At 49.0% G+C, this 27,798-nt stretch overlaps 1 protein-coding gene across 3 annotated transcripts in view; it reads right to left on the bottom strand.

Annotated features, from left to right (window-relative positions):
- The window catches only part of LAMB3 (laminin subunit beta 3), a 40,591-nt gene extending 13,475 nt beyond the window's left edge, over positions 1-27,116 (bottom strand). The window contains exons 1-13 of one of the 3 annotated variants that reach the window (XM_053607863.1): positions 26,924-27,116; positions 21,231-21,295; positions 19,775-19,929; positions 10,973-11,087; positions 10,313-10,386; positions 7,160-7,351; positions 5,892-5,955; positions 5,367-5,560; positions 3,933-4,053; positions 3,053-3,241; positions 1,628-1,783; positions 575-771; positions 79-190 (exon numbers count right to left, since the gene is read on the bottom strand). In XM_053607863.1, coding sequence (XP_053463838.1) covers positions 79-190; positions 575-771; positions 1,628-1,783; positions 3,053-3,241; positions 3,933-4,053; positions 5,367-5,560; positions 5,892-5,955; positions 7,160-7,351; positions 10,313-10,386; positions 10,973-11,087; positions 19,775-19,929; positions 21,231-21,258 — 1,597 coding nt within the window. In that variant the 5' untranslated portion in view covers positions 21,259-21,295; positions 26,924-27,116. Of the gene's footprint in view, positions 1-78; positions 191-574; positions 772-1,627; positions 1,784-3,052; positions 3,242-3,932; positions 4,054-5,366; positions 5,561-5,891; positions 5,956-7,159; positions 7,352-10,312; positions 10,387-10,972; positions 11,088-19,774; positions 19,930-21,230; positions 21,296-22,298; positions 22,320-22,638; positions 25,987-26,923 lie in introns of those variants that run through there. The other 2 variants (XM_053607862.1, XM_053607864.1) reach the window with 2 other exon arrangements.
- Positions 27,117-27,798: the final 682 nt, after the last annotated feature.

Genomic DNA, 27,798 nt, shown 5'->3' with positions numbered 1-27,798 from the left:
ACAAACCCATGCTTCCGCTCTGCCCAGCCACAGCTCCACCCCCACAACCTCAGCACTGCCTACACTTTGACCACGCACCTCGGCAGCCCGTGGCCGCATCTCCATGAGTCCCGTCTGGACACTGGCGGATGGCTGCAGCATTGCATGTCAGTCCACCAAACCCTTCCCGACAGGGGCATTGCCCTGTGAACTGGGAGGGGCAGAGCATAGTCAGGGGACCCTCGCTTGCAGGTTCTCCTTGCCCTGGTGTCAGAGGCTGTGTCCTAGATCCTTCATCTACAGACAGGATCCAGGGCTCACAGGCTATCTGCAGAGCTAGTGTGACTCCAAAGCAAGAGCTCCCACCCAGAGACAAGCCCCAAAGTCAAGACCCAAAGTGGGCCTTTCAGAAGGCATATGTTATTGCTAAAGGCTGTGAGCCACAGAGAGAGGGACATCTGGTGGCCTCCCCAAAGGGGAGTGGCAACAGGAGAAGCTCAGCCTGACCGTGGAAAGGCCCAGAAGGGCAGCGTGGAACCTGGACACAAATGCTGGCCCCTTGCAGAGGGGCCCACAGGTCACCCCCGGCTCATACCTGGTTGCACTGGGGGCTAAGGGAGTTGTGTGGGTCACAGGCACATGGTTGGCAGCCCAGGCCGCTGGCCAGCTTCCAGTGGTAGGGAGCACACTGGTCACATTTGGGGCCCACCACGTTAGGCAGGCACAGGCAGCGTCCAGTCTCCTCATCACAAGGCATGTCCTGACCGGCCCCCAGGAGGCTGCAGTCACAGCCTGTAGGAGAGAGGACACAGATCCGGTGAGGGGCCCCAGCCTGTGAAAAGAACAGGGCAGGGCTGTTCCCTGCAGATACCAGGGCTGACTCACATGGCCACCGTGCTTTCCCACCAGTTCCACCCACCTGGCTGACAGCTTGTCCCTCACCCCACCCCCGCACCACCACTTGCCCACCCCTTAGCTGACTCAGTACTGCTTTCCAAGCCAGACCTGTGCTGCCACCTGCTGGAGGCCAGTGGCATAGCACCAGAGCTGGGGAAGACGGCAAGAAGATGACCGCCTGGCACACCGCCACTGCCTACCCCATGATGGGATTTCCCCTGAAGACAGTGTTGTACCCAACACGAGTGGAATTATAGAGAAAACACCAGAACACTGAGTTCAAATTAGGTATGGGGTCCTTTACTGGCTAGCCAACCAAGATAGGTTCATACCTGAAAAATTCTCGGCAAAGCGTTAGAGAGGTAGGGGTTTTTTATACCCTTCTTTCAGTTGGGGATGGGATTGGAATTCCTAACACAAAGTAGTTTACAGAAGCAAAAGGTGAGGTTAGATCTTTGGGGCAAAGGGTCAGGATCGAGCAATTACAAGGGGAGCCAAATGAGGTTCAACAAGGGCCTGCGTCCTGGGCTAATCTGCCCTGTCTCTACAGGGTATGTTTATTTAACACTCCCCATTTCTGCAAGGCCTACGTGCTCAGGGACAGGTCATGAGAAGGTGGGGGGTGTGGGATGAGGGAGTGCAAGATGGGGTCAATCTGGCCTTCTCAACAGCACAGTAAGCAGGGCCAGTCTTGGGTCTGGGGCTCCATGTGCCCTGCCCCACACCAAGCTGGGCCAGGCCCCTTACTCACGGTGGCAGCCCTGTGGGTTGGCGTTGGTGAGTCCCGTGAAGCCCGGTTTGCAGAGGTCACAGCGCTCTCCCTGAACATGCTCCTTGCACACACACTTCCCAGTCACTGGGTCGCAAGGAGCCCCTGGCACTGCCCCATCCGGATCACACTCGCAGGCTGAGAGACAAAAGCAGCCACCACAGTAGGAATGAAGAAAAGCAGGCTGCCTGGTCAAATCATTGGTCCGCCACTGGATTTCAACATTATAGCTTCAATCAAGTTACCAAAGTCTTTCTGTGCCTCAGTTTCCTTGTGTGTAAATTGCAGAAAATGATACAGCCCTCATGGATTTCTTAGGACGAATACATGAGTAAATATAAAATAAGTGGAACAGTACTTGGCCCGTGTTGAGTATTTTTTTTGCAGTTTTTGGCCAGGGCTGGGTTTGAACCCGCCACCTCTGGCATATGGGGCCAGAGCCCTACTCCTCTGAGCCACAGGCACCGCCCCCGTGTTGAGTACTTTTGTTGTCATTATTTGCTGAACTACTGTGTGCCAAGCACCAAGCAGCGCACTCCCACATGTTGCCTTCTGTAATCTTTGTGATAAGCCTGAAAGGTGGCGATTATTGTTCCCACCGTACAGATGAGGAAACCAAGGCTTAAACGTGTTAAAGAACTTACTCAAGTTCGCATTCCAAGCAAATGCTGGACACAGAGGTCAAACACAGTTCTGTCTCACTCTTCCCATAAACAAATAATATCAACAGGAAGTGACCCAGCTTTTCCCCACCCCAACTCCCTGACTTCTTTCATGCCTTTCAAAATAGGAGGCTCCTTCACCCAGAAAGTCTTTCCTGATTACACCTGGCCAAATCAGATCACTTCAGTCCAGATTGCTCTCTCCTACTCAAACTTGCCAGCCTTGTGGGCATGTCAAGCTGCCTCTGGGGACTCCGGTCCACTCCAGGCATAGGTTCATTCAGCAAACATTCCCTGAGCGTTAATGATTTGCCAGTCATTGTGCTAAGGCCAGAGGGAGTAAGACGAAATTCCTGCCACGGAGGAGGTCTTGGTGTTGGAAGAAATGAAAAAAATAGATATCAAACTACATTACCATACGGTCTAGGCACATAGCATGTACATAGAGAAAGTGCCTTTGTCCCTCTTTTTCATGTGTATGATTTATATTTCCAAACAGTTTGCATGTTCCCCGAGGCCATGAAAAGTAAGGGCTCTATATTTATGGATCGACTGATTGACTGAAGGACCAAGAGGTTAAACGACCTGCTCGGGAGTGCTCAGCTAAGTTAAACAATCTCTCCTAAGTTCTGACCCATGAGTCTTCATGTTCCCCAAATACCTTTGTGTCCCCAAGGACATGTGCTCTGTTTTGCCCAGACCAGACAGATGGATGGCACTCTGAGTCCCCAGAGCCCCTACTCACGGATACAGGTCTCCTCAATGGGGGCCCCGGGGCGCCGGTTCCGGAAATAGTGCAGCTGACACCGCTCACAGTTCCTGCCTTCCGTGTGGTCTTGGCAGTTGTCACATACACCACCATGTGCCCCCTGGCTGGCAGCAAACACAGCTGGGTCGAAGTGACATGTCTCTGAGTGCCCATTGCAGTCGCACCCTGGAAAAGGAGAGTCCCAGGGCTGACATCCGATCAGTACCATTGCCATGTACAGTATGTGCCACGATAGCTGGCTGGCACTGCTAAGAGCTCAGTACAGTGCTCCGGGCAGAGAGGAGTCTCGTGTAATTTAATTAGGGTTGGAAGACCAATACAAAAGCAGAGCAGAATGAGAACTCAGGCCTCCTGTTACCCAGTGTTGCGATGAACCCAAGAATAGTGCCCATGCTGGGCCACTGTTAAATGGTCTCTCCCCAACCCTGCTCACTGGCACCTGGATCTCCTGGTGGGTCACTGCCTCTCTCTGGTCTAAGCATCCCTGTTTCTCATCATTTATGCAGACAAAGGCCCTTCCTCCAGGGGGCCATTTGAAGTAGGCAAAATGACATTGAACGAGATATGTCTTAAACAGGGTAAGGCAACTGAAGGGGCCAGAAGAAGGAGATGCTGAGGATAGTATGAAAGTCATGTGGAATCAGAAGCACACAACAGGCCTCGGTCTCTCCAGGCCTGACTGAGATGGAGGATGCTTTCTCCAATCCCACAGAGCTTCAACTGCAGAGCTGCAATTTGGTTTGGATTTAAATAATAAAAACTAGATTCACCCCATATCCCAGGTAAGGTCACCAAGGCCTACAGGACCAGCACAAGACCCAGTTCCTACAGGAGAGGGGTAACCCGGGCCTCATACTTTGACATTCATGGGGGTCCTGGGCCTCCGCAGGTCTCCAGGGCCGGTTGTTGTAGAAGGGTGCACAGCGCTCACAGTTGGGGCCGGCTGTGTTGTGCTGGCAGACGCAGACATCGTGCACCTGAGAAGGGGCCCATCAGTCATTAGGAGTAATTAACAAAGGAGAGTCCAGGGATGGATATGACCTTCCCACCCACCACACTGGGCCAGGCTCAGACCCCGGGCCTCACAGGACACTTTCCCTGAATCCTCCAGACTTCATACAGCCCCTGTGACACTTCCAGTGGCCTGCCTACAACCATTGTGCTATGCATATGAGCACATACACGTGTCAGCACATGTGTGTGCGCGGGCACGTGTGCCTGCACTGCTCCTCTGGTGAGGCTTCACAGGCTCATTCCTCGCACTTGGACACTGTCATGATTCCCAGTTCAAGGAGGTACCTGGAAAGTGCTCAGACACCCTTGTTGGTAACGGTGTGATTCCAGAAGCTATTGGGCCCCCTGGAGATTTATATTCCAGCAATCTATGACTACAGTTGTTTAGCTAATGGAACCGTTATGATGACTTGTTACTAGACTCATTAAGGTATAAAAATAGAATAGTTATCGTATGCTAACTGCCTTCTAAATTGAGTCCAACACCTTCAGCTTAGCATTCAGGGAAGGACCTGTATCAAGTTTGCTCCATCCTTTCTCCCACGCCCTGTCAGCAGCACAGCAGGCTGAACTCCCAGCTGCTCCTACTTTCCCCTTCTTTGGGGTTTTACTAACGTTTTTCCTTTTGCTAGAACTCTCTTCTCTCCATATTCACCCCCAAAATCCTGTCCCTTAGGCTCCAACTAGGATGGCACCCAGAATGGCACCCTCTAATCCACAGATCTGGCTCCGCATCAGAATCACCTAGAAGTATTTTTTTAAAAAGATCCATGTCTAGGCTCAATTTAATCAGAACCTGGGGAACAAGGCGCAGGTAGTGGTACCTTTTATAAGTGGTGATTCTACTGTGCAGCCAGAGTTGAGGACCACAAGAGCAGGGCAGGTACCATAAGGCCTCCCTCTGCATCTAAAAAAGCAAGTTGTTTTCTTCACGTGTCCTCGGCCTTGGGTTCTAGTGATTTGTCTTATGGGTCCCAATAGATAACACATTCCCTGAGCTGGCCTCCCTCTGTACTCCTCTGCATGTTGTCAGGGTTAAGAGGCATCACCATAAACTTCCCATCCTGTACCAAAACATCTATTTATATGTAACTGAAACATCAAACTATAAAGCAGGTCTAGAACTCTGACTTTTGAAATGAAAATCACCTAAGATTCTTTACTATTGCTGAAGTATTTGATGCTCAGGCCTTAAATTTAGTGCCTTCCCTGCTTTATGGGAGCTCCAAGTAGGTCCTTAGTCTACTTTGTCCTGCCCCTTTCCCTAGGCTGTCACCTGCACAGCAGTGGAGGGGCTAGCTGAGGCTCCAGGCTTGGGGGCACAGCGGTCAGCGTGGCCATGGCAGAAGCAGCTCCCCTGCAGACGTAGCTGGGACACTGCATAGTAGGCGCTGGGGGGATGGTAGCCCCGCTGGGGCATGGGTGCCAGCCTGGTGAAGTTCACTCTCAAGTTTGTGATCTCTCCCAGCTCTGAGAGGGGCAAACAGCATAGAAGGATGGGTTGGGAAAGGAAAGATAAAGAAAGGAAGTTAAAGGCAAATAGAGTCTCCTAAAGTAGGGCAGACAAGGAAACCACCCTGCTCCTCCTTGTCTTCATAACGCCATTACACCAGGGCCATCCCGCCCAGCCCTCAGAATTCCCACAGCGTCCTGCACACAACACTTCCATGTTGGGCAAGGATTAAATCCCCAACTATGCTGGCAGAGATATCAAAGACAAGGAAATTTCCAGGACCTGAGTTCCAACCTTGTTTCATTTCCCACCCAAAGTCCCATGGGCAAGACAAGTAGCCACACAAACCTTGAATTTTTTGACTTTGAGTTGCTGGAATCCCAGATGCTAAATTCATAAGGTTAAGTTGTACCTACAGAGGGAGGGGAAAGGGAAGAACTGACGAACGAGATAAACAGCAGGCCCCAAGCTCAGAGGAAACCTTCCTTTCCACTCAATGCCCACCTTCCTCTTTGCTGAGCTCTTTCTTACCTGGAACTTGAGACAGACCACGGATGTAAGGCCTGCCAGTTGCTGTGGGGGAGCACGATGATCACTGGGCCCCAAATGAGAGTGTGTGTGTTTGTGTGTGTGTGTGTGTGTACATACAATGTCTCCTCTCCAATTAAAAACACAGGTGTCAAGAGAATTTCCCAATTTCTCTGGATCAAACATTATGGGAAGATATATAATCTATATCTGAGGGTTTAGGAAATACTAATTTTCCAATGGTGACCACAGCACTCTGGACAACCTCAATGTCAACTATGCTTCTTATTTATAAGAAACCACTCATTAGATGTGACCTCATCTGCATATTTCAGGAAGAGTTTTCACATCAACCCCACGCAAATTAAGAAAAAGTCCTGTTTTCTAATCTAGAGTCTGGAGAACTTGGTTAATATAGATTGGAATAAGGGAATAACCAAGAAGAAACTGGGTTAAAACCAAACACAAAGGAAAGAGGGGCATTGCCCGCAGAGGGGGCACCCCTCTGAGCACCTCTCACGGCTCACCAGGTTCTTCAGGCCACAGAAGAGCAAATACCTCTGCCAGAGGTGGGAAGAGCAGTTGTGAAAGAAATAAAATGATTTGACCCAGATTGGGAAGATCTGGGGAGAAACATTCTGGCTATTTCTAGAGGTAGGTTCTCATTTCAAGCTCAGGTTTTAAAGTCAAGTGAGCTCTAAGTTACACCAGGGGTAGGATTGGGCTAGATAGATGAATTAAACTGAAAAAGTTCATGTTTCTGTTAAATCATATCGACATGAAATTTAATTTATATAATTTGCTCACTTGCATCTAACCAGCCATCACAAAGGTCTCACGTAGGAACATTGGTTTTATTCTTTCTAATACAGGGATGTGCCAATAAGTCACATAAAGGAGCCTACAGAAGAGGGCAGGTTGGTGGGGTGACCTAGTGGCCCCAAGATGTTTCTGAAATATCCTTTCCAGGCAGCAAACGGGAGAAATGTTCTCATCTCTTCTCAAGAGTCCATGGGACAGTGTGAACAGTAGGACGGTGGGGATGTCCCCCCAACCATGCTCACTTTTTCAGGGTTCCCTCTACCTACCTTCCCCCCATTTAGATGTCCATTTGGCCTCTGGGGCAGAGACTGGCACCGAGCATCCTGCCAGTTCTGAGGCTGGCCCTGGCGAACCCTGGGGAAGGTGGAGGTGCAGTCGGCAGCCAGGTACTGGTACACCTGCCAGGTCTTGCCGAAGTCTGAGGAACGTTCGATCAGCATGCCAGCAGGCACGGGCCCCTGTGGAGACCCAGGCAGGATGGAGAGGGGAAGCACGGGCTGCACCCACTGGGGACACCATCACAGAAACAGGCTCCCCTAGTGAGGGAGGGGAGGGGACCAGTGGGAGCAGCTGAGCTCGGGAGCATCCAGGTCCATTCCTCCTGGCAAGCCACAGAAGTCTCTCCCCAGGGGAACCATGGAAAGTAACAGAAATTCGATCCGCATTCCAGGAGGCATGATCCCTGGCTCAGCCCACCCTCAGGGCATCCAGGCTGGAAAAATCTCCCACTCTTACACGTTCCACACCAACCATTTTTATCCTAGCTCTGGGTTCTGTCCCTCCTCTCTCTCCTCTCTCCCTCTTCCTCAGATTGCCAAGGCCATGACTCAGGCCACAATCATGCTGAGCCTGATTGACTGCCACAGCCTGGGACTCATGTCCAGCCCCTACCCTAGCCCTCCAGACCACTCTCCCCACTTCACCAGGCAGATCTTTCCAGATGGTTATCTGATCCCTGATTCGTGAGGCCTTTCAATGGATCTGTATTGGCCTAAAGATAAAACATGAGCTCCTAAGCTTGACATATTACCCCCCCTGCTGCTTCTCTCAGCGATTTCATCCATTTCTGGTGGCTTTAAATACTGTCTTTATGCTGACGGCTCCCTACTTAGAACGGCAAGTTCATAAACTCAATCTCAAAACAGATCCTGAATCAGACCTAGTACAGTATCTCCAGCTTCAGGGCCACCTCTTCCCTGACCTCCCTAGAAGGTGCTACCTGCTTTCCCCACATTTACTCCAGTCACACCTTCCACTGTAAAGACAGCTTTCTTCTAAAACATAAAATGGGCCATATCACTCCTCTAATTAAGGTCCTCCAACCCACAATTCTTGCATAAAATCTGAACCCCTAAATGTGAGTGAGGAGGTCCTGTGCTCCTGCGTCCCACCTGCCTTCTCACTCCATCTCTGGCCACCTCCACCTCTCCAAGCCCTACACCACACCGCCCAGCTCATTCTCTCCTCAGAGCCTTTGTACTGGGTGCTTCTGCTGCCTGGAGCTCTCCTCTCTCTAGAAGGCTTCTTCTCCCTCTTTGCTCCCAGCTTAAATGTCACTTCCTCATGGAGATCTTTTTATACCTGCCTAACATGCATTCAGCTCTCGCCCCACCACCCCATTATTTCCTATCCCAGCACATTGTTTCTTCAGAAATGTCACAATAATTTCCAATGATTTCTGTGTTGTTTTCCTGCTTTTTATTCTTGTTCCACTGCACCAGGATTTCTCAACTTTGGCACTATTGATGTGTTAACTCGAATAAATCTCAATCATAGGAACTGTCCTGCACCTTGTAGGATGGTTAGCAGCGTCCCTGGCCTCCACCCATCAGATGTCATTGCGTACCTATGGGTGTGACGACCAAGAATGTCTCCAGACATTATCAAACGTCCCCTGGGAGAGGGAAGAGGGCAAAATCATCCCTGGTTGAGAATGTGGGCCTCATTGTCTGTCTTGCTCACACTTGTGCCTCCAGCATCCAGCACGTGGGTGCACAGTATTTGTTTGTTGAATGAATGGTAAGGTCTGCTCAGTCTGGTCGTTCAGTCTGCTCCCCTCCTTCCATCCATTTATATTTGTACTGCAGCCCTCCACATTTCCACCTTTCATCACCATGAAGATGTTTCTTCTCCAGATCCTGTGCACAATCCCTTGACCCCTCCAAAACCCATACCTTCTAGCCTCTTGCCCCATGGCCTTTGCACTTCCTATTCTCTTTGCCTAGGATGAAATTTGCCCTTCACCTGGTCACGTTACTGGTCCATGAAGGTTCATCTTTCCCTGGTGCATTCTCTGACAACCTCTCCCAAGACAGACCAAGTGAGATGCCTCTTCCGTGCTTCTTACCAGTATCAGAGTGCGCTTGACACTCTCTACACTGGCTCTCTGCCCTCCCTACATATGGTTAAAAGCAGCTTGAAGACTGCGATGTAGTTTTATTCATCTTTCTATCCCTAACATCTGACATCAAATCTAATACATAAACGGTATTCAAAATGTGTGTAATAAGAATTGACACAAATACACATATGGGAGAGTGATAATCAAGCAATGAGAATACTCAACAGTATCCATTCCAACAAATGTTGTCCTTCAAAGTTGTCACCTTTAGAGACTGGGCATTTATTCAAAGGATACTGGCATGTCTCAAAATACTTCTGACCTTTACTTTGGACAAAGCTCTTAGAGCCAACTTCTTTAGTCATGTAAGAATTTAGGTGCCATTTTTATTCCAAGCTCATTTTAACTCCTGAAAATTATATCACCCTTCCTGGGCATTTAACCAAACTTGGTTGTTGAATATTTAACTATTTCCATAGAAAGAATAAAATCAAATCTTCTCAGAAAATAAAAAAAAAAAAAAATGACCTGTCACAAATGAATAAAAATGTTTCCTCCCAAAGGAGAATCCAGAAGGCTAGCCTAAGAGCAGAATCCGAAAGTACTTTGAGAAGTTATAGCACTGAATGAGTGAATTGCCCACCAAGATGTCCCAAAGGGACATCTTTCATGTGGACAGGCGAGTTGTTAGCTAGTTGTTAAACTCAACGTCATTCACAAATTTATTCAAACAAACTATATCAAGAATATATAACACAACAATATAATAAGCAACCAGGCCAGTAGAATTGGTACGTGACAGAGCTGAATTAATTGGATGGATTGAGGGTGGGAGATAGAGACAAGCAGAGGATATACAACTACTGCATGACCAAGACAGGACATCTGGTGGTGCTGCTACATGATATAGGCCCCTGGTGAGTGTTGACCCAGCCTGGGGAGGGGGCTCACACAGCACATGGTGCTGTCACCCTCAGCCTCAAGAGACAAGAACACGGCTCCTCCACGGCTCCAAGCCCACATGGGCCAGGATCCCCTCTCCTCTCTAATGCCACGCCCACCCCCCCAAGAAGCACACCTTAAACTCCATCATGATATCCCGAAGCTGGAATCTCCTGTCCAGGTCCAGCTGCAGAGAGACAGGGTTCACATCTAGAAGGATACAAAGTGAAAACTTTAGGCTAGAGACCTCCCACTGAAGACACTTCCCAGCCCTGAAGAAAGCCCTGGACTGGCGTAGCTATAGGAAGTCAGAAATTCTCTAACCCTGATTTTCCAATTTCCCTCTTGGAGAGGAGTTGTACCAGGATGTTTTTACTTATCTATTCAAAGTCCTATCTATTCTTGGCCAAATTTCCTTCCCATAGTTACCTGATGTCTCCGATACCTCTGTAGAGGGTTTAACCTGTGAAATTGACACAGACAAGATCCCAAAGCTCAGTTCCTTCCACAAACCCACCCACTGAGACTAAGTGGGGTGAAATAAAAGACATTTCTCTGTCTTCAGATCCTTTCCTCGACCTCCAATAAACTTTTCTACCTACGACATCCAATAGAACCCAAATACAAAGCACCAATGTTCTGCTCATCAACCACCCTCTTCCCAACACCATAGGATGTTGGTTTCTCCCCAGGGTGCTCTATCGTAGGAGTGAAGAAGTGTTCCCAGGCATCCTCCATCCATCTCCATCCTGTGGGGCCTCCAATGTTTGGGCCCCTGTAGGTGGCAAGCCCTCACCATTCTGTGACTGCCACCAGCGCATGGGGCCTGAGGATGACACCACATTCTCCACTCGGTGACTGTTGTAATTGTGAGGCAGCCTGGAGTCACACCTGCAGCATTTCATCTGCCACTGTGGGAGAAGGAAACAGCAGAGACTCAGATCCCAACATGTCCCCTCCAGGGAAATCCTATCCTCAGGGATCCGGTGATTTCATGAACCAATTTGAAAGGATTAATCTCTTAAAACAGGACTATTGGTCACTTCTTAATTTAATTCCTTTGTGTCCCTCCTAACAAATATCAAGTGAATAGTAAATATATATGTAGTTGGAGAAGAGGTGTGATGTGGTGTAAAGAATAATTCTGGTACATGACATTGCCTCGAAGAGAAACCTGAGAAATGTGCCAAAGACAAAAAGACGAAAGGAGGAGAAATTCCCATTCACTTAGCACCTGCTATGCGCTAGACACAGGTTAGAAAATGTTCTATCTTACCTCCTTTAATCCTGGTGGCCGGGGGAATACTGAGTTTTTGAGGATTGGGGAGAGAGGACTCCAAAAAAGGACAAGGAAATCAGGGGTCCCAGTCCTCGCTCTGTCACCCCACTTTCTAGGCTCAGTTTTCTCCTCTGTAAATTAAACGTGGGGGGGTGGACTAGAGTCTTTCACCCATCCAACAAATATTTATGAAGCAGATACTGTGTGCTTCACTGCTCTGGGCTCTAGAATTATAACAGTGAACAAAACAAAGACCCTGCCCTCAGGAAGGTGACATTCTAGTGACATTTAGATGATCTCTAAGGCCTTCCAGTACTGACATCTGGGCCTGGAGCATCCTTCCCTGATTCTCTCACAAGAGAGAAACCAGCCTCACTCAGGAGGTCCCAATAAGTCACACCTTCCTGCATTCAGGGAGTTTAAAAGGAGCAGTGAGTGAGGGAGTGAGGAGGTAATAAAATATCAACATCAAGTGATGGGGAACTAACTATGTACCAGGAAGTATATTAGGTCACTTCAATACAATCTCCTTTTCAAATCTTACCATCACCCTATGTATTGGCCCCATTATGCAGATGAGTATTCTGAGGCTCAAGGAGGTGACACGGCCTTCCTCTTAACCAGTCACAACTGCTGGCATCAGAGAGGGCCTCGTCCTGTCTCTTTGCCTTTTTTTCTCTCCCTGCTCCATCATTTCACTTCCACTAGGAGCCAGCTGAACAACAGAGATTGTCAGAAGCATGGTGAAGGGTTTGTCTCACCCAGTGAGTCACAAGAAGGCCTAGGTGTAACCCTGAAGCTTATCAAGAGGGAACCCTAAGGCAATGAGAGCACCTTGGGGAGAATCCAGACTTCTCCAGCTGATCTAGCTCAGTTGCCACAGACACTTGGGGATCTGTCATTGACTGATATACCTGAGCACTTAAAATAATCCTTTCTGGGCAAGAGAAGACTCTTGCTGGAATCTGACTCCCCTTCAGAGCCCTATTTTGGTGCCTGGCAGTGAGTGTGCCCTTCTCTGCACTCTGCCCAGCCTCTCAGGGACAAACTTTTCCACTCCTGTCCTCTGTCTGCACTCAGCACATGTCCTGAGGAGAGACAAGAGCCAGCTGCCTTCCCACCGCCTGTCACCAGAGCTCTCTCCCCACCTCTCCTGTGAGCTGGTCCCAGCCCTTCCCTGGTCAAGAAAGTGCCAAAAACCAGACTCTTTCTTTCCCTGGGTCATGGACAAGGAGCTAGAGACTGCGAGAATGCCCTTTTATACTCCTGAATGATAGACTATTATGTAACTATTAAACATATTGTTTAGGTAAAAATTTTTTAATTGCATGGGGAAATGATTACATTATAGTATTTTAGGAAAAAAGGTGGGGCATAAACTGTCATATACGTTAGGACCTCAGTTATACATTGTTAAAGGAAGAGAAAATGTTCAGAAGGAAATACACAAATATGTAAGGTAAAATGATATGAAATTGCTGATATTCACCCATTTTGACCTACAAAAGTGGCACCTACAGATAGTTCAACCTAATATCTCTGGGTAATGGGATTGATTATGGGGGATTCTTTTCCTTCATTGTTTTTTTTTAATACGTTTAAGCTTTTACAACTTGAATATACATTAACTTCTATGCTCAGGAAAAGGGGTGCTAGGATAAAACAAAACCAAATAAAAATGTCCAGGGCATTCGACCTGGGCTCTTCCCTGTCTCCTCCTTCCAGGTGCTCCCACCCTTCTCCACCTTCCTTCCACGTGTGCAGGCCGTGATGGAGGGATCAGATGGCCTCATGGGCTTAAAAACTATGTGCTGCTTGTCTTAGTAACATAGCTGAAGGAGGGATTTATCTCAATCCTCAGAGGCAGGCTAAGCCAACAAGCTTGAGACAGGTATTTTAAGTAGCTCGACTAGTCAACTACTAGCAGGATGGAGGCCTGAAATATAGCAGCTTAAGGCAGAGGCCCGCAGGAAGACAAGCTGCCAATATCTTCTGTCCCTCCAGGCCTCCGTTCCCTATTTTATGCTTGCATGCTTCTATGTAGTGTGTGCATACACATAGTACGTGTAAGTGTGCATGTGGTTGTGTGTGATTCTCAATGTGAGGCTCTCTCTCCCACGGGATACATGCCCAGTCTCTCCCAGAGATGAAAGCTCTCAGTGGCAGCTACCTCCCTCCCTGGGGTCATCTGGCCAGTGTTCTCCTGGCTGCATTACCTCAGACGCAGCATTATTATCAATTCAGCCTGTCAGGCCTCTAGCCAGTTTGGCTCCTACTTGCTCTCCAGCTGGAAAGCCTGGGCCTTCTCCCTTATCCTAGAGCTTTCTAGAAGTTCAGCAGTCTGGTGGGAAGATAGTTTCTCTCAGAGGGCTGGAGGAGGGCAAAGGACTGAGCAAGGGCCAGCATGGGCCTGAATCTCAGTGGAGACGGGGTAGAAAAGAAGACATAAGTGAATAAAATTCTGTGTCTTTGCAGGGTGTAGAGCTAATTCTGGGAAGAGAAATACAAAAACCGACTATAGTTAGGCATGGCACAGCTGCCTCCTTTGAGTGAGCCAGGGGCCACCCATGTCTATGGAAGCAGCTACATTCAAGATCACGGCCACCAGCCAAGGCTAAAAGAAAGGCAGTCAGGACAAAAAAAAAAAAAAAAAATCTAGCTCATACATATCCTCCATTTCAGCTTTCTCATTGGTGAAATGCATCCATAGGATGAGATACTGAAGTTGCATCCTGCTCCGACATGCTAGTAGAATTCTCCCCTGCTTCAGCTTATCAGCCCAGAATCTAAAGGCACTCCCAGCAAGGATGCAAAAAAAAGTAAGAAGAAAATAAGACATTAGCCAGATACTGTTGGGAGAAACACTCTTTGAAGCCAGAGCACAGGGAAGGGGGACCCTCAAGGCCTTTGGTCAGCAAGGTCTCCATTAGACCTCCTTGCAATTCAAAAGCCTTGGTATTTCTATGTCACTGGGTTTTGCCTATAAAGATCAAAAGTTAGGGCCTGCTGCATGTGCTGGGGAAGAGGATGGCAATGTTATGAGGCACTTTCAACTTCATCTTTTTCATTGTTATGCAGTAAAATTTTGACAAAAGCCTTAAATCAGCACGGCCCTATCTCTATCCAAACTCAATTCAGAAAGATCACATTCTGAAGGCGATTATAAAGATGATGTATACCACACACTCAAACATTACACTGCACCAATCTCTCTCCTGAGCAATGTAAATATATATTATCTTATTTTACACTTCCAAAATCTCTGAAGCAGATATATTACATTTTACAAATGGTGGGTAGCAACATTTTGCAGATTAGGTAAATAAGAAGTTAAGAAATGTGTCCAAGACCATAAAGTTAGGAAGAGATAAAGCAAGGATTCTTGTCCCAGGCTGACTCCAAATTTAACCAATGGAAATCTCAGAGTCGGTTTTGCAGGAAACTCGTTCCCCCCCCTTCCCCTAGGAAGAACAGCCTCAGTGTCAGCACAGACCTCTCCAGAAACAGACATGTCCCCAGTATCTAAGTACAGAGAGTTAGCTTGTGCCTGGGGCCTCTACAGGTTATATCAGTGGCAATGGCTTCGTAGAGCCCCTGACATGGCCTCCTGCAGAGGGCCGAAGGCTGGGCAAAGAAGCAAGGTAGGTCTGCAGGATGTTGCCCAGAGGCCTTCAGGAGCCTGAACCCTAGAAGTAATGGTGTGAGAAGCCAAGCTAGCAAAGTTATAAGCCCATCCAGGTCTTCTGACCTTCCCATTACACTGTTCCCTTCTCTTTCCCACAAGCCCCACTCCTTAGCCTGCAACAACCAGGAAGGATCCAAGAATCTCACATTCTACCAAGCCAAGTTTTGTTTCTATCTGATAGCAACTCTTTCCTGCCAATGTCTCTTTGCACTTTCTTCTATCCCCTCAAAAATGACTCATCCTGGGTCTTACCCTCTTGGGATCCTTTGCAAAAGTCACAATTAAGTTTCTGATAAACAAACTTTTACTGAGGGATGAATGGTAAACTGCAGATTGATGGGGTGCCTTTCCAAAGAAGGTTTGTATTTAAAACGAGGAGATCAAGGATGCTTCATTCAAAAGAGTAAAACCCCAGTGGTAGAATTTTTAAGTTTTAAACCCATTCACAGCTTCTGGGAAACAAGAAAATTAGGTATCTTGGCAGGGACAGGCTCAAAGTCTCCTGTGGGCAGAGGATGGGGATCATAGTACATATATGAACACATTCTCTGTCTACATATTAGCCTTCCTGAAGGTCAAGTAAACAGACAACTGCCAGACAAAGAAAGGCAGTGGCTGTTGGGGTGTGTGCATGTGGGCGTGTGTGCACTGACATACATGTGTGTGCACTTGTACCGAGGAGGAGGAGCCTCCAACTGGCTTCCACTCTTCACTTGTTTCCAGGAGATAAAAATGACAGCTGTTTGGTTTACACAGCTAATTAACCTAAGGAATGTGCTGTGTAAGACTGTTATTAAGACAAGCCGGTAATTAAGTTTTCCCCCAGAAAGGGAGGGAACGAGGGATAAATAAAGCATGGAGGCGAGAAGACACAACATTGGAGGAGACAATGTCAGGAACAGAAATCAGGGCTGGGAAGCTTTCAGATAAAACCCGCTGATTCTTGAGGAGTGTGCACCAACCCAGAGATGGCAGAAGGACATGACTCAGCCCTTGCCAGCACTCGCCCCAAGAGAGACAACAGTGGGCCCGGCCCTCAGGGTCATACATGTAGCCCAGTGGTCTCTGTCTCAGCCAGAGTTTGCCAGACCTGAACAAATGGTAAAGGTTGATTAACCCAACTCCTGTGCTTCATTCATGGAAAAACAGTGGTCTAGAGGGGAGCCGTGACTTTCACATCCTTACTCCTAGGAACTAGAGACACTTCACTAGCAGGCCAGGGCCACCTTGTTAAGCACGACAGCCTGTGGATTTTCCCACAGCCCACTGCAAATTACACTGGCAGCAGTCACATTGGGAAGCAGAGAGCAGTGCAGACTGAGGGGGGTTGATTTCAGTGAGGTATACAAATGTGTGTCTTGATAAGAAAGAAGTGTTAGGAGTGTGATTTGCAGGTAGGACAGCAGACACAGCCACCAAGAGGCAGGGAGGAGAGAAGGCTGGATACAACAGTCAGCATCTGCAGTCACCATGCGGTGTTCACCCTGTACATTCTTTTATATGTACCTCACAACAACCCCTTGAAGTGGACGCTGTCCTTACTTCCATTTTTCAAATGAGGCTCAAGAGTAGCACAGAAGTAAATGAGAGTAGGGCATCACAGATATTTTCATCCATGCCTTGAGATGGAGGGAATAACAGTGCAGTGAGTTTTCCCAGAAGTTATCTAGGAGCTGGAAGAAAGAAAATAAGGGGAAAGTTTGGGACCCAGTCCCAAACTCAGTTAACAGGTCATTGAGACAGGTGAGCCCAGAGGAGCAAAGCTGAGGAGGAGATGGAGGAGGAAAGACCATAGGCAAAGCTGGCCAATTTCTGTGTCCACTTCAAGGAGGTGACATGGACCCAGAATCCACAGAAGCCAGGCCTTGAGACCAAGAGGTTTAAACACTGATACAGTATTGAGCAGAGGACATAACATGCAAACAGCTTAAGATTGGCCCATAAAAGAGCAGCCACACTCAGAGGTCAGAAGCTAGGACAGACAATTTCAGAACTGGAAGGAGTCTCCACCACTCCTAGAACTCCCTGTCTGCTGAGTGTTCTTCTGTTAGTTGGCTAGGATTGGAGCTGGGGCAGAAATGTCCAGGTGTCACGAGCCCCCACCCCTGTACATATGCCACAGCAGTGGGCAGGCAGCAGGTCCGGAGGACTTGGTACATGGCTTGCCATGTCACCCCCACATGGAAATAGCAGAAGCACTAGCCAGAGGATTTGACTTAAGAGAGGTGTGAATATGGGAATGGGAGCCAGTAGTAGGGTGAGGGGAGAAAGGGAAGGAGAGGATGGTAGGCATTTAGCTCTGAATTATGCTACCCTCATTTCCAGCTGTGGCTATTCAGGACACTCCCCAGCCTCCCACCATATCCCCATCTCTAACTATTCAGAAAACTCAACCCAATGTGTTTTCATCAGAAGTTTGAGGTCCCAGCACCTACCCAAACCCTCCCAAAAGCTCATGGGAATAAAAATAGCCACCTCATGGGGTACTGTAAAAACCAAACTGAGATAACTTACATAAAGCTCCTAGTATGATGCTCAGGACACATATATATGCTTAGTAAATTATAGTTGCTATTAGTATCCTTTAATAACCAAATAAACTTAAAAAGTGAAATTGGAACTCAACAGAGTTAAAACCTGAATTTCTGATTCTTACTACCCAGGCACCACGACACCAGGGGAGGGTTCAGCGCACATCTGTACTGAGGACCAGAAGGGAGTGTCTGTGCCTTTAGTGTGTCTTCACTGCTGAAACCCGCGGCCTCTGAGAAGGACATGTAAGGGAGAGGGGAAGAGAAATGAAACAAGACAGGGAGAGATGTCGGTCATCAGCAGCCAGCTTGTTCCCAAAGGATGTTGTTGCAAATGCCATCCCATGTGACACTCTCTTCCAGAAGAGGAGAGCAAGGCATAGTCAAGGGTAATCTCTTGTCTATGGACACACCACAAGTTAGTGGCAGACTCGAGACTACACAATGCCCTCAAGGTGCCTCCACCCCCTACTCTTTCCAAGAGGCTACAGAGATTTATTTCCCCTTATAGAAAAAGGAAGAAACAGCCATTGCTTCTCAGCTTTCATAGAAAAAAAAAAGTGAGTTTTATCCATCCCCAGGGTTGCAAAAGTCTAGACTTCTCTTTTGCAAGCACCCAGTTTGCCTCTGGGTTGGGGTGGGGGGGTATTGCTTACAAACAGTGAAGGCAGTTGTCTCCCTGGGGGCATCTGAAAGAGGCAGAGGGCAGGCCAGGGTGAAGCTAAAAGCCCCAGGCGTAGATGGGGAGAAGCTGTCCAGACAGGGCTGGGACTGAGGGTGCATGTCTACGTGGGGCCTGTGTCCTCTCCTTGCTCCTCCTCCCAATGGCAAGTCAGCCAGAGGAAAGGCATCAACAGAGATCTCCCTGAAATTTTCAGACACAAGCTCAGAGACACACAATTTGGTGGGTATGTGGGAAGAGGGCAGCTAAAATCACTCCATTTTCTAGAAAGCTCAATACTGCCAGACCCCTTAATTCTTGCAGAGTAGCCTGGTTCTGCGGGGAGTGCTGGCCTAGTGCTGGTCACTTTACCCAACACTGCCAAAGGTGCTTCCTCATATCCAAGTGGGTGAGAGGCACTCTTCTCAGCACCTCCAAAGTCACTACCCAGCAGCATCTATGATTAGAAATAGCCAAGAAAACAAAGAAACTAGAAAGGCCCAGAGACCAGATCAGATGCCACCTCCCACGGCCCTGAGGACAAGGGCAGCCGGGAAAGGGGAAACCACAGATAACCCAAGATAACCCAGTCTCCGTCAGGACAATCCATTTTTCTCATTCCCTTCTCCCCTCTCTCCCCCTCTTTTTTTTTCTCAAAAGGCTGCAGAGACTCCAACAAGCCACTCCCTTACCCATTCTGAGCAAGCCTAGGTTTTGCGGACAGCAAAATGGCCAAATGAGGCAGCTGGGAGACAGGAAAACAGGGAGTGATTTCAACTTTGGTAAACACAGGAGCAAAGAAAGACCCACCTTGAGAGGAAAAGAAAAGAAAAAGAATTTCCTGCAATAAAGGCCCAGAGGCAATGTGGAAGAAACAGTAGAACAGCTCTTTGAAAAAGTCAGTTGCCTAATAGGCAATGTTAATCATAGCTCAAGGCATGGAGCTCCTGGATTCCACTCAATTTATCCACTGAGTTTCTGACCTTCCTCGGTAACCTCAGATCACTTCCTCATCTCCCTCACTGACCCCAAAGCAGCTCAGTTCCTGCCACTGCAAGAATATAGCACAGTACACACATAGTCACCATGAATGTCACCATGATGAGACATTAGATGCCGCTTGGCCTTGCTTGTCTATTTGCCTATTCCCAAGACTTGAAAGACTATCCTGCCCACGTCGAGGCCTGAGAAAAGATTCTGCTTTGCCCAGGATAAGAGAGAAAAGAGCTATTCAGTTAATTCTCAATACATTTCCTCTTGCCCAACCAATAAGTCAATTCCTCAGAGACAAGAATCAGCCTTACATTTTTCTTGCATTCCCCAGCCCCCACCAAAGCCTACACTAAGTTCACTAAGTATTCAGTGAACAAATGTCAGACTCACCCACTCCATCCTCTCCTTCCTCTAACCCCAGGAGGCCACGAGGGAGGGCCTAGGCCTACCTCGCCATGGTGGGTGCAGTAGGTCTCAGGCTTGGTCAGTCCGCAGGTGGATGAAGCTCGGAGAAACTGGGTCCTCCCAATGAGCAGGTCCCCAGCAGGTGGATAGCAGGCCCCACGGGAGCAGGCTTGCTGGGCACACAGGAGGCCAGGCAGGGCTGAAATCACAGAGAAGTGCTGTGGTGCAGCCCCAAGAGACGAGGGCCACCTCAGTGTCCCTCAGGGGAGCCAATGTCAACAAGACTAGACTCTTGCCTTCAGTCAAGCTCCTACTTGGTGCTGGTGGTAATGATTACAGTCCTGACGCTGTTAAGAATTAAAAAGCTTATTTCTGTGGCTCAAAGGAGTAGAGCGCCAGCCCCATATGCCAGAGGTGGAGGGTTCAAACCCAGCCCCGGCCAAAAAAAAAAAAAAGCTTATTTCATATTTTAGAATCTCAAACTTAAAAAGGAAAAGAGAAACACTGGCAATCCAAAACCCACAGATGGCCATGAAATGTGGCATCTGTATGTGGCTTTTAGAATTGAACTAGAGTTTCACTCAGTTCACTCAGCTGCCTGAGTAGGGTTGTAGCTGTTTGCCTGCAGCATGGCCTCTGGGAAGCAGCATGGAGGGCTGACTACTGAGCCACTTGGGAAACATTGAGAGAGGCCTGCAGTCTTTCCACTGCAACCAAAGTTGACCCAGCCACACTTTATGAGTGCCTGGTGTCAATCCACTGGAACATCAAGAACTCAAGCTACCGTGGCTCTGGCACCAGTTTGAGAATGAAAGGATGGGGAAACAAATTCTGTAGAGCATTCAGGAAACCACAAACAACCCTCAGGTAAAAACAAGAAGACATCTGAGGCCAGGTCCAATGACTCATGCCTGTAATCCTATACTCTGGGAGGCCAAAGTGGGAGGATAACATGAGGTCTGGAGTTCAAGACCACCCTGACCAAGAACAAGATCCCATCTCTATTAAAAATTTAAAAATTAACAGGGTTTTAGGGTGGCGCCTATGGCTCAAAGGAGCAGGGCGCCGGCCCTATATGCCAGAGGTGGCGGGTTCAAACCCAGCCCTGGCCAAAAACTGCAAAAAAAATTAGCAGGGTTTTGTAGTGGGCACCTATAGTCCCAGCTACTCAGAAAGCTGAGGTAGGAGGATCACTTGAATCCAGAAGTTTGAGATTGCTGTGAGCTAGAGTGCCATGGTACTCTAGTCTGGGCAAGAGAGTGAGACTCTATCTAAAAATAAAAATAAATAAATAAAAAGACACCTAGGAGCTTTTCAAGAGAGTCAAAGAATCTCTTCCTCAAAGGCCCAACGAAGTGGAGAAATCTCACAGGTGTCCCCAGTAGATGAGTGTTCCAAACCCAAGACAGGTGGAGTTCACACTTCAGTAAACTCTTTTCCCCATGGCTGTCACTTCCCTGGTGCATAACAAGGCCTGGAAGGATGGGGAGGGTTACTTACTGAAACACAGGAGAAGGAGTGGTCTCATCTTTAGCCAACAGGGTGATCCCCAGAGAGGACCTCACCTGGACAGAGAAAAGCACCTGCGTACAACAATGCAAACCCCTAGAGCACACGCACCTCCCCCCCCGCCACTTTTTCCCTGTTTCTTAACTTGAGTTTTTTGCAGAAGTCTTCACCTAAGATCTTGACCTAGAACCTTCTGGGCCACAGGGACATTTATAGCAAAAAGCTACCAGAGCTCCAGACCCCTGGACCGGATGGTGTGTGACTCACAGGGTACCTTGGGAAAATCCCATTCCTTCCCAGACTTCAGCTTCCTCCTCTGGAATGGAATGGATGGAAAAGAAGACCAAATACACTTGGCCACCATCTGGGGAGGAAGAAAGGGCTGGGCCCTTTGCAGAAAAAGAGCAGTAGGGAAGTCCAAGGCCTGTTCTTGCCCCAAAAGAGAAGACTGGCCTTTCTCATGGCCTGAAAGCAGCATTAACCCAGCCACAAGCCCAAAGGTAAATGGGTGAGCTATCTCCCTCTATTGACAAGCTCTCCAATATTACCCAGGGCCACCCAGTGGCTGTGGGGCCCAGAATTCTGGGCTGAGCAGGTAGCTGGGAAGCAACAGGGACAGAAGTATGCCTCAAAATCTTTAATAAGTGAATGAAGACTTTATCTGAACAGGAAACACCCCAAAATCTCTCCTATGATGGGCTGGGGTTCACTGAGAAGGGCGGCTTTCTGAAGGAGGCTCAAAAGCCACTGTGAGGGTCCAAGAGAGAGAACTGCCTTGTCAAGCACACCCCATCCTACTTGTGCAGTGTCCCCCTCTGCCTTGGACTGGCTGCTCACTCTGCCCCAATGACAGCCACAGACTCCTTTGGCTAGGATGGAGGGCTGGGGACTTGGCAAGGCAGGGTTCAAGGGGATCTGGGAGCATTTCTGGTATCTTTAAAGTATATATCCTAATGCTTCAAAATCATTCCTCCTCTCCCCTCCCAGAAGAGTCAGCTCAGGGAAGGGACATATGGCTTGAGGGCCCACAGCTAAGGATGGCCTAAGAGAGAGACTCACCTTCTGATTTTCATCCAATGTTCTCTCTCCTTTCCCGCCCCCAGCTAGAAACACCCCCCCCCCCCCAGAACTGGCATTCTGAGCTGGGCCAGTCCACCCTCTCCACTTCTCTTTTGTGCTCAACCCCAGAGCAGAACCTGATTTCCTCTTAGTCACTGAGGCGTTTATCAGATGTGAAACAGCAATCAAAACAGTAGCAGACATTTTAACCTAGGCTTTGCAGGTACGCTCACTAAGGTGAGCTCCCAGGAAGAATGAATCAGGCCCCAGGCACCCAGACAGAGATACAGCCCTTCTCCCTATCCAGTCTCCATCAGGCAGGTGAAGATGGGTAACATACCTTGCTCTGTGCTGCTGCTGTCCTTTCTCCAGATCACCTGAGAGCTCCCCTTGAATGTGGGGGTCTCCTCTTCTGGCTCCCGCTTTTAAACAACAGCCTCACCTCTGGAGACTCCCTAGCTGGGCGTAGCCCCACTTCAGGGCGGGCCTCAGGAATCTGGCAGCCGTCACGCCCATCTCGTCACTGCACCCCCACCCCCCTGGACGGGACTGGGCAAGTGGGTCTGTACCAGAGGCCTCAAAGCAAGCTCTGCAGTGCCCTCCTCCCTGGGGGTGCCTTGGGGGCACCTCATATGGGAGGCACCAGGCAGAGTGAGTGATCATCAGAGATCAGAATTCCTAGGGGAAGGAAAGGCCTTCACATCTGTGCCAGGCACTGTACTTGGCACTTTCCCTAGTTGAGGCCAGCTTCCTCTGTGTCCTAGACCACCCTGGATAGATGACCAGACAGAGGATGCAAAGATCAGGGCCTGTATATAGAGCATCAAAGGCCCAGATGTGTCACTGGGTGAGAAGTTCCAAATATCCAGGAAGGACACCAAAAAGCACCAACCCCCTCCCAAGGGAAAAAAATAAGTGGAAAATCCCGGCTTATGGGGACTTTGGAGAATCCTTAAAAGGCAAGGTTTCTCAGGAAGGGATCAAAACCCAACTCATCCAGGGAAAGTGTAAGAGGAATGAACAGAGTGACTTGAAATGCCTCCCCTCCAGCTCCCTCTGCAGGGTTGGCAGGGAGCCCTGGGACAGGTAACTACCTGTGAGTCACTGCCCCCACTTGCAGGAAGGGTTGGTCTCCTAGCCCCTCCCTCCCTGGGCAAGAATGCCTGCCTGGAGCGCCAGAAAACAGACCTGGCCACAAGTGGTGGGAGGACAGGCTGAAGCAGAGCTGGACTAACAGAGTCAAAGCAGACTTCCCCTGGCCGCCTGCCAGGCCTGAGAACACAGCTGCCATTGTGGGTTCCTGGGCAGGCTCCTTATAGGGCTCCTGGGCCTAGAGCCACTGTGAATGGAAGTAACAGGTCCAGAGAGAGGGGCTGGTCTCAGAGCACACTTCCCCCAGGTTGGGGTCAGAGAACTTTTAGGGAGATCTGGAAGGTCACCCAGTCCATATCTTGGCCCTAGAGAACCTGCCCTGGCATCATTTTTGGAATGCTATTGACTCAAAGCTGCAATTTAAAGGAGACTCTTAACTACCTATTCCAGCCTTCACTGTCTCCTAAATAGAAAGTTCTCTACCATTGGAGGTAAGGATGGTTATGCCAAGAAATTAGTTTGAAAACCCTTAAGGGAAAAATACAGGATTTTGTGCATCAAACTGGGCATTTAGAGCCCTCAGGTTCTTATTTAGCCTAAGTTCAGGCGGGCCAGGGGCAATCGTGTAATTGGCAAATAGGTAATTTGTTGTTAGATGCATCGCTGATACTCTAATAAATGTTAGTGTCTTGGCCCCACAAACATTCCAGTGAAATTTAGCTTAATTTGGTGAGTCAGGATCAGTACAGCCAGCATCCCTTTAACACAAGAAAACCCCCAGAGAGTCTCCTGCAGAGAAGGGTCACCTCTGATGCACCTGCATTTTGAGTTCCCCTGCCTGGTGAGCTCTCCCCTTCTCCAACTCCCTGAACTCAAAGCTTTCAGGAAACTCTCATCCTCTGCCTACCACCAGAGGCTGACAAAGAACTCATTAATAATTAACTCAGCAGAAGAGAGCAGATGTTGCAATCCCAGATCCCCAAAGGAGACAAGGTGGGGCGGGCATGTGGTGGGCCTCACCATGAGTGGCTGGGGCCCTTTAAATCCCCTTACTCCTCCCTTTTTCTGAGGCCACCAGGGCCCAGGTAAATAAGCATTTGGTGTCTCAGACTTCACAGGCTGGGGCAGGTCCTGAAGTGGTTTGGCTTTGCAGGAGGGAAATGCTAATTGCTGTGCTGGGGTAGGCCCCCAAGCCCACTCACACTCCCAGCAGAGTCCAGGAAGTTGTTTCTGCAGACGCCCAGGGGTGGTCCAACCTGGCTTACTCAAGGACACTGATCATTTCCCAGTGGGGATCCAGTCCCCCAACCCCCACAACTCCAGGGACCCTAGAGCCTGGGATTTGGGCAGAGTCTGGCTAAGGTTAAAGAGATGGGAATATGGTTGGAGACCCTCAGCCTCCCCTCTACACACCACTTTTCCTCCCTCCTTGCCTCCCATCCTCCCATGACAGAGCACTCATGCATCTTCCCCAGAGTCTCGGCTGATCAGAATTTGTGTCAGGAAGTGGCTAGTAAGATCATCCTTGACCCAGTTTCTCCTGCACCCTCACCAATCTATCAGCAAATTCTGTTAGCTCCCCCTTCCAAAAGCAACTAGAATCCACTTCCGCCTTCTTGGCCTGAGCCTCCCTTCCCGGGATATCTGTAACAGCCTCCTCACTTGTGTGCATACAAGTCCCAACAGCAGACCTCTGTGCCCCCTGCTCAGAACCCTGCACACCACCCTCATCCCACCCAGGGCCAAGCCAAAGGAGGCCCCAGATGGTCAGAAGCACTCCATATTATACCTCTCTACCTCCATCACTAACCCTCTGGCCGTGGGGCTGCTTGCTGTGCCTCCAGATTGCCAGCTCTGCTCTTGTCTCAGGACTTTTGCTCCAGCTGCCTTTGTGGCCTGCAATGCTCTTCCCCTTGGACATCTGCAAAGCTCTCTGAATTTTTATTTTTAAGTCTTTTTCAGACCCTAACTTCTCAAGGAGGCCTTCTCTGACTACCCTGTCTAAAACTATAGCCAAATTCCCTGTCTGGTCCCTCTCTCCTCCCCCCAGCACTCCCAACCCCACCTACCCTACATTTGGTTGAGTTATATTTATATATTTATCTGTTGGGGGAGAGGCAACAATTACCACCTTCTAACCAACTGTATAATTTACCTAGTTATCATGTTTATTTTCTGTGTCCCCCACCACTAGAATATAATGTCCAGGAAGGCAGAGATCTCTGTCTGTTTTGTTCAATACTCTTTTCCAGGTGACTGACACATAGTAGATGCTCGATATTTGTGGAATGAATGGATTCACACTGAAGTGTAAATAATTAATGTAGTCCAATGAGTTCCTCATGCCTTTTATGTGTAGCTGCATTCTCAGAGGGGACAGTCCAGGCTTTTGGCTACCAAGATGAATTATCAACAGTGGAAAATCATCCATCAGCCAGCTGCAGTGCAGAGGTCTTTTCTGAGGTGCCTGCCCCCAGATCACAAAAATGTCACACATTGATATAGGCAGGATACTTCTTTTCCTGCTTACTAGCCATCCCTGGCAATATCTCTGACAGGGCATGGGGGTGGCACCAGAAGCTACTGTCTCCAGTATCCATGTGTCAGGCTCAAACTCTCCAATGATAGGGAGACCAGCCAAGATCTGATCAATGGGAGATCAAGAGAAGGGAGCAAAGGAAGGAGGAAAAGAGGAAGAAAAGGGGAGAAGTGGCTGGAGCGGATAAGAGAGCCTAGGCCAGACTGTGAATCAAGTGTCGGAGGAAGGGGCACCAGATGACTATGGCCCAGGCACCACCTGGAGACAGTGAGTCATGGCTGAGTCCTTGTCTATGGGACTGGGTGGATTCTAGGAATGGCCCTGAGGATTTGCCATGTTACTAAAGCTGGCGTGGCCCTGCACTCTAGCACCGCTGCTCAGCTGTCCAGATAATTGGTCACTCTTCTGTGTGCTTCCCCAGTAACCAGAGAAAGGGTGGGCCTGGTGTGATAGCACAGAGAGGGGCAGGCTGTCAGCAGGACACGATCTGCTGCCATGGGTGACTCTGCTCCACACCCTTCCCTCTTCCCTCACAGTTATTCCCTCACAGTGGATAACTGTGCCCATTAGCTTGAGCCTGAGGGCTGGGAGAAATTGGGCAGTCAGCCAAAAATAACATTTATAGCACACTCACACTGTTGTAAGCCCTTTACATGTAACTGATTCAAAACCTATCACATCTCTGTGGAGATGAGTGAAGGCATGATGCTCACCAGGGGAAGGGGATGCCTTGCCCTGAAGCCAGGCTCCTGGGCCCCCTTAGAGGCTGCAGCTCCTGCTGCTCTGTCTCCTGAGGCACATCCCCAAGAGGCCCACCCCTCTTGAGCGGCACAGCCCAGTGCAGCCTACAGTAGGCTGGCCCCTGGCTGGCTGGCTTCCTCTGTTCCTGCCATCTCCATCCCCTCCCAGCCCCGGCAGAAGGGCCAGCCCATTGCCACACCGTCCTCCAGCCCAACCACTCTTCCTCTATTCATTATTCTACTCAGCCACTGACCTCTGCGAATTAGGTTCTGTGGACCTAAGTCCAGAGCCTTTGACCTTTGGCCAAGATTTATCACGTGGAGCTGGCTGTGGAGCCACGGGACCATGGCCCAGCCTCCTCAGGAGAGACAAACGTACATGTGTCTGAAGGGGCCACATGTAGGTAGGCACGTGGCAGGTCATGGTAGGTTGTGGCAGGTGGTAAGCTTCTGGAAAAGAAGACGGAGAAATAACTGAGAGAGTCATATGGGGCACTTACAACCTAAGATCTGCTCCCCAAGCTATCAGAGGGCTGCCCCACAGAACCCTAAAATTCTGATCCCTGAAAGGGCTGTTAGACAAACTAAATGTCCCAGTGTTCAAATTGGCATTTAGGAGGGCTGAGTATAGAGAAATAAGCACCTTGTGGTTTGAGCGGGAAGGGGTTATGTGTGCGTCTGGTTTCCTGTCTGGAATCACCGCTGTCTAACAGAGTTTACTCCACACCTCCCCGCAGCACTTGCGGCTCCACAGAGGTCTGTGTATGAACTTGACTTAGTCCTAGGTCTGCTACTCAGTGTAAGCTTAAAACTGGCGGGCCTCTCTCTGGGCTTCAATTTCATAATTTTTAAGCAAATGTGTTTGATTCCACTGTTCTCACACAGGCTGCCCCTCAGAATTACTTGGAGAACTTACAATGTCATATCTCAAGGCCAAGCCTCACCCAGAGATTTATTGGCCTGCAGATGGGCAGAGACAATCGTATGTTTTTAAAGCTCTCTGGGTGATTCTAACACCCAGCCAGGACTGGGAGACACTGAAGCCCCCTCCAGCTCTCGGATGCTCTGCTGTCACCAGCTGTGTGACTTTGAACAACTGCATTAATACTCAAAGCCCCCTGTATTGCAG

Source organism: Nycticebus coucang, chromosome 10 (assembly GCF_027406575.1).
Source record: "Nycticebus coucang isolate mNycCou1 chromosome 10, mNycCou1.pri, whole genome shotgun sequence".
In the NCBI taxonomy this organism is placed as follows: Eukaryota; Metazoa; Chordata; class Mammalia; order Primates; family Lorisidae; genus Nycticebus; species Nycticebus coucang.
The sequence above is the reverse complement of the archived record's forward strand: the minus strand, read 5'-3'. Positions and strand labels throughout refer to the sequence as shown.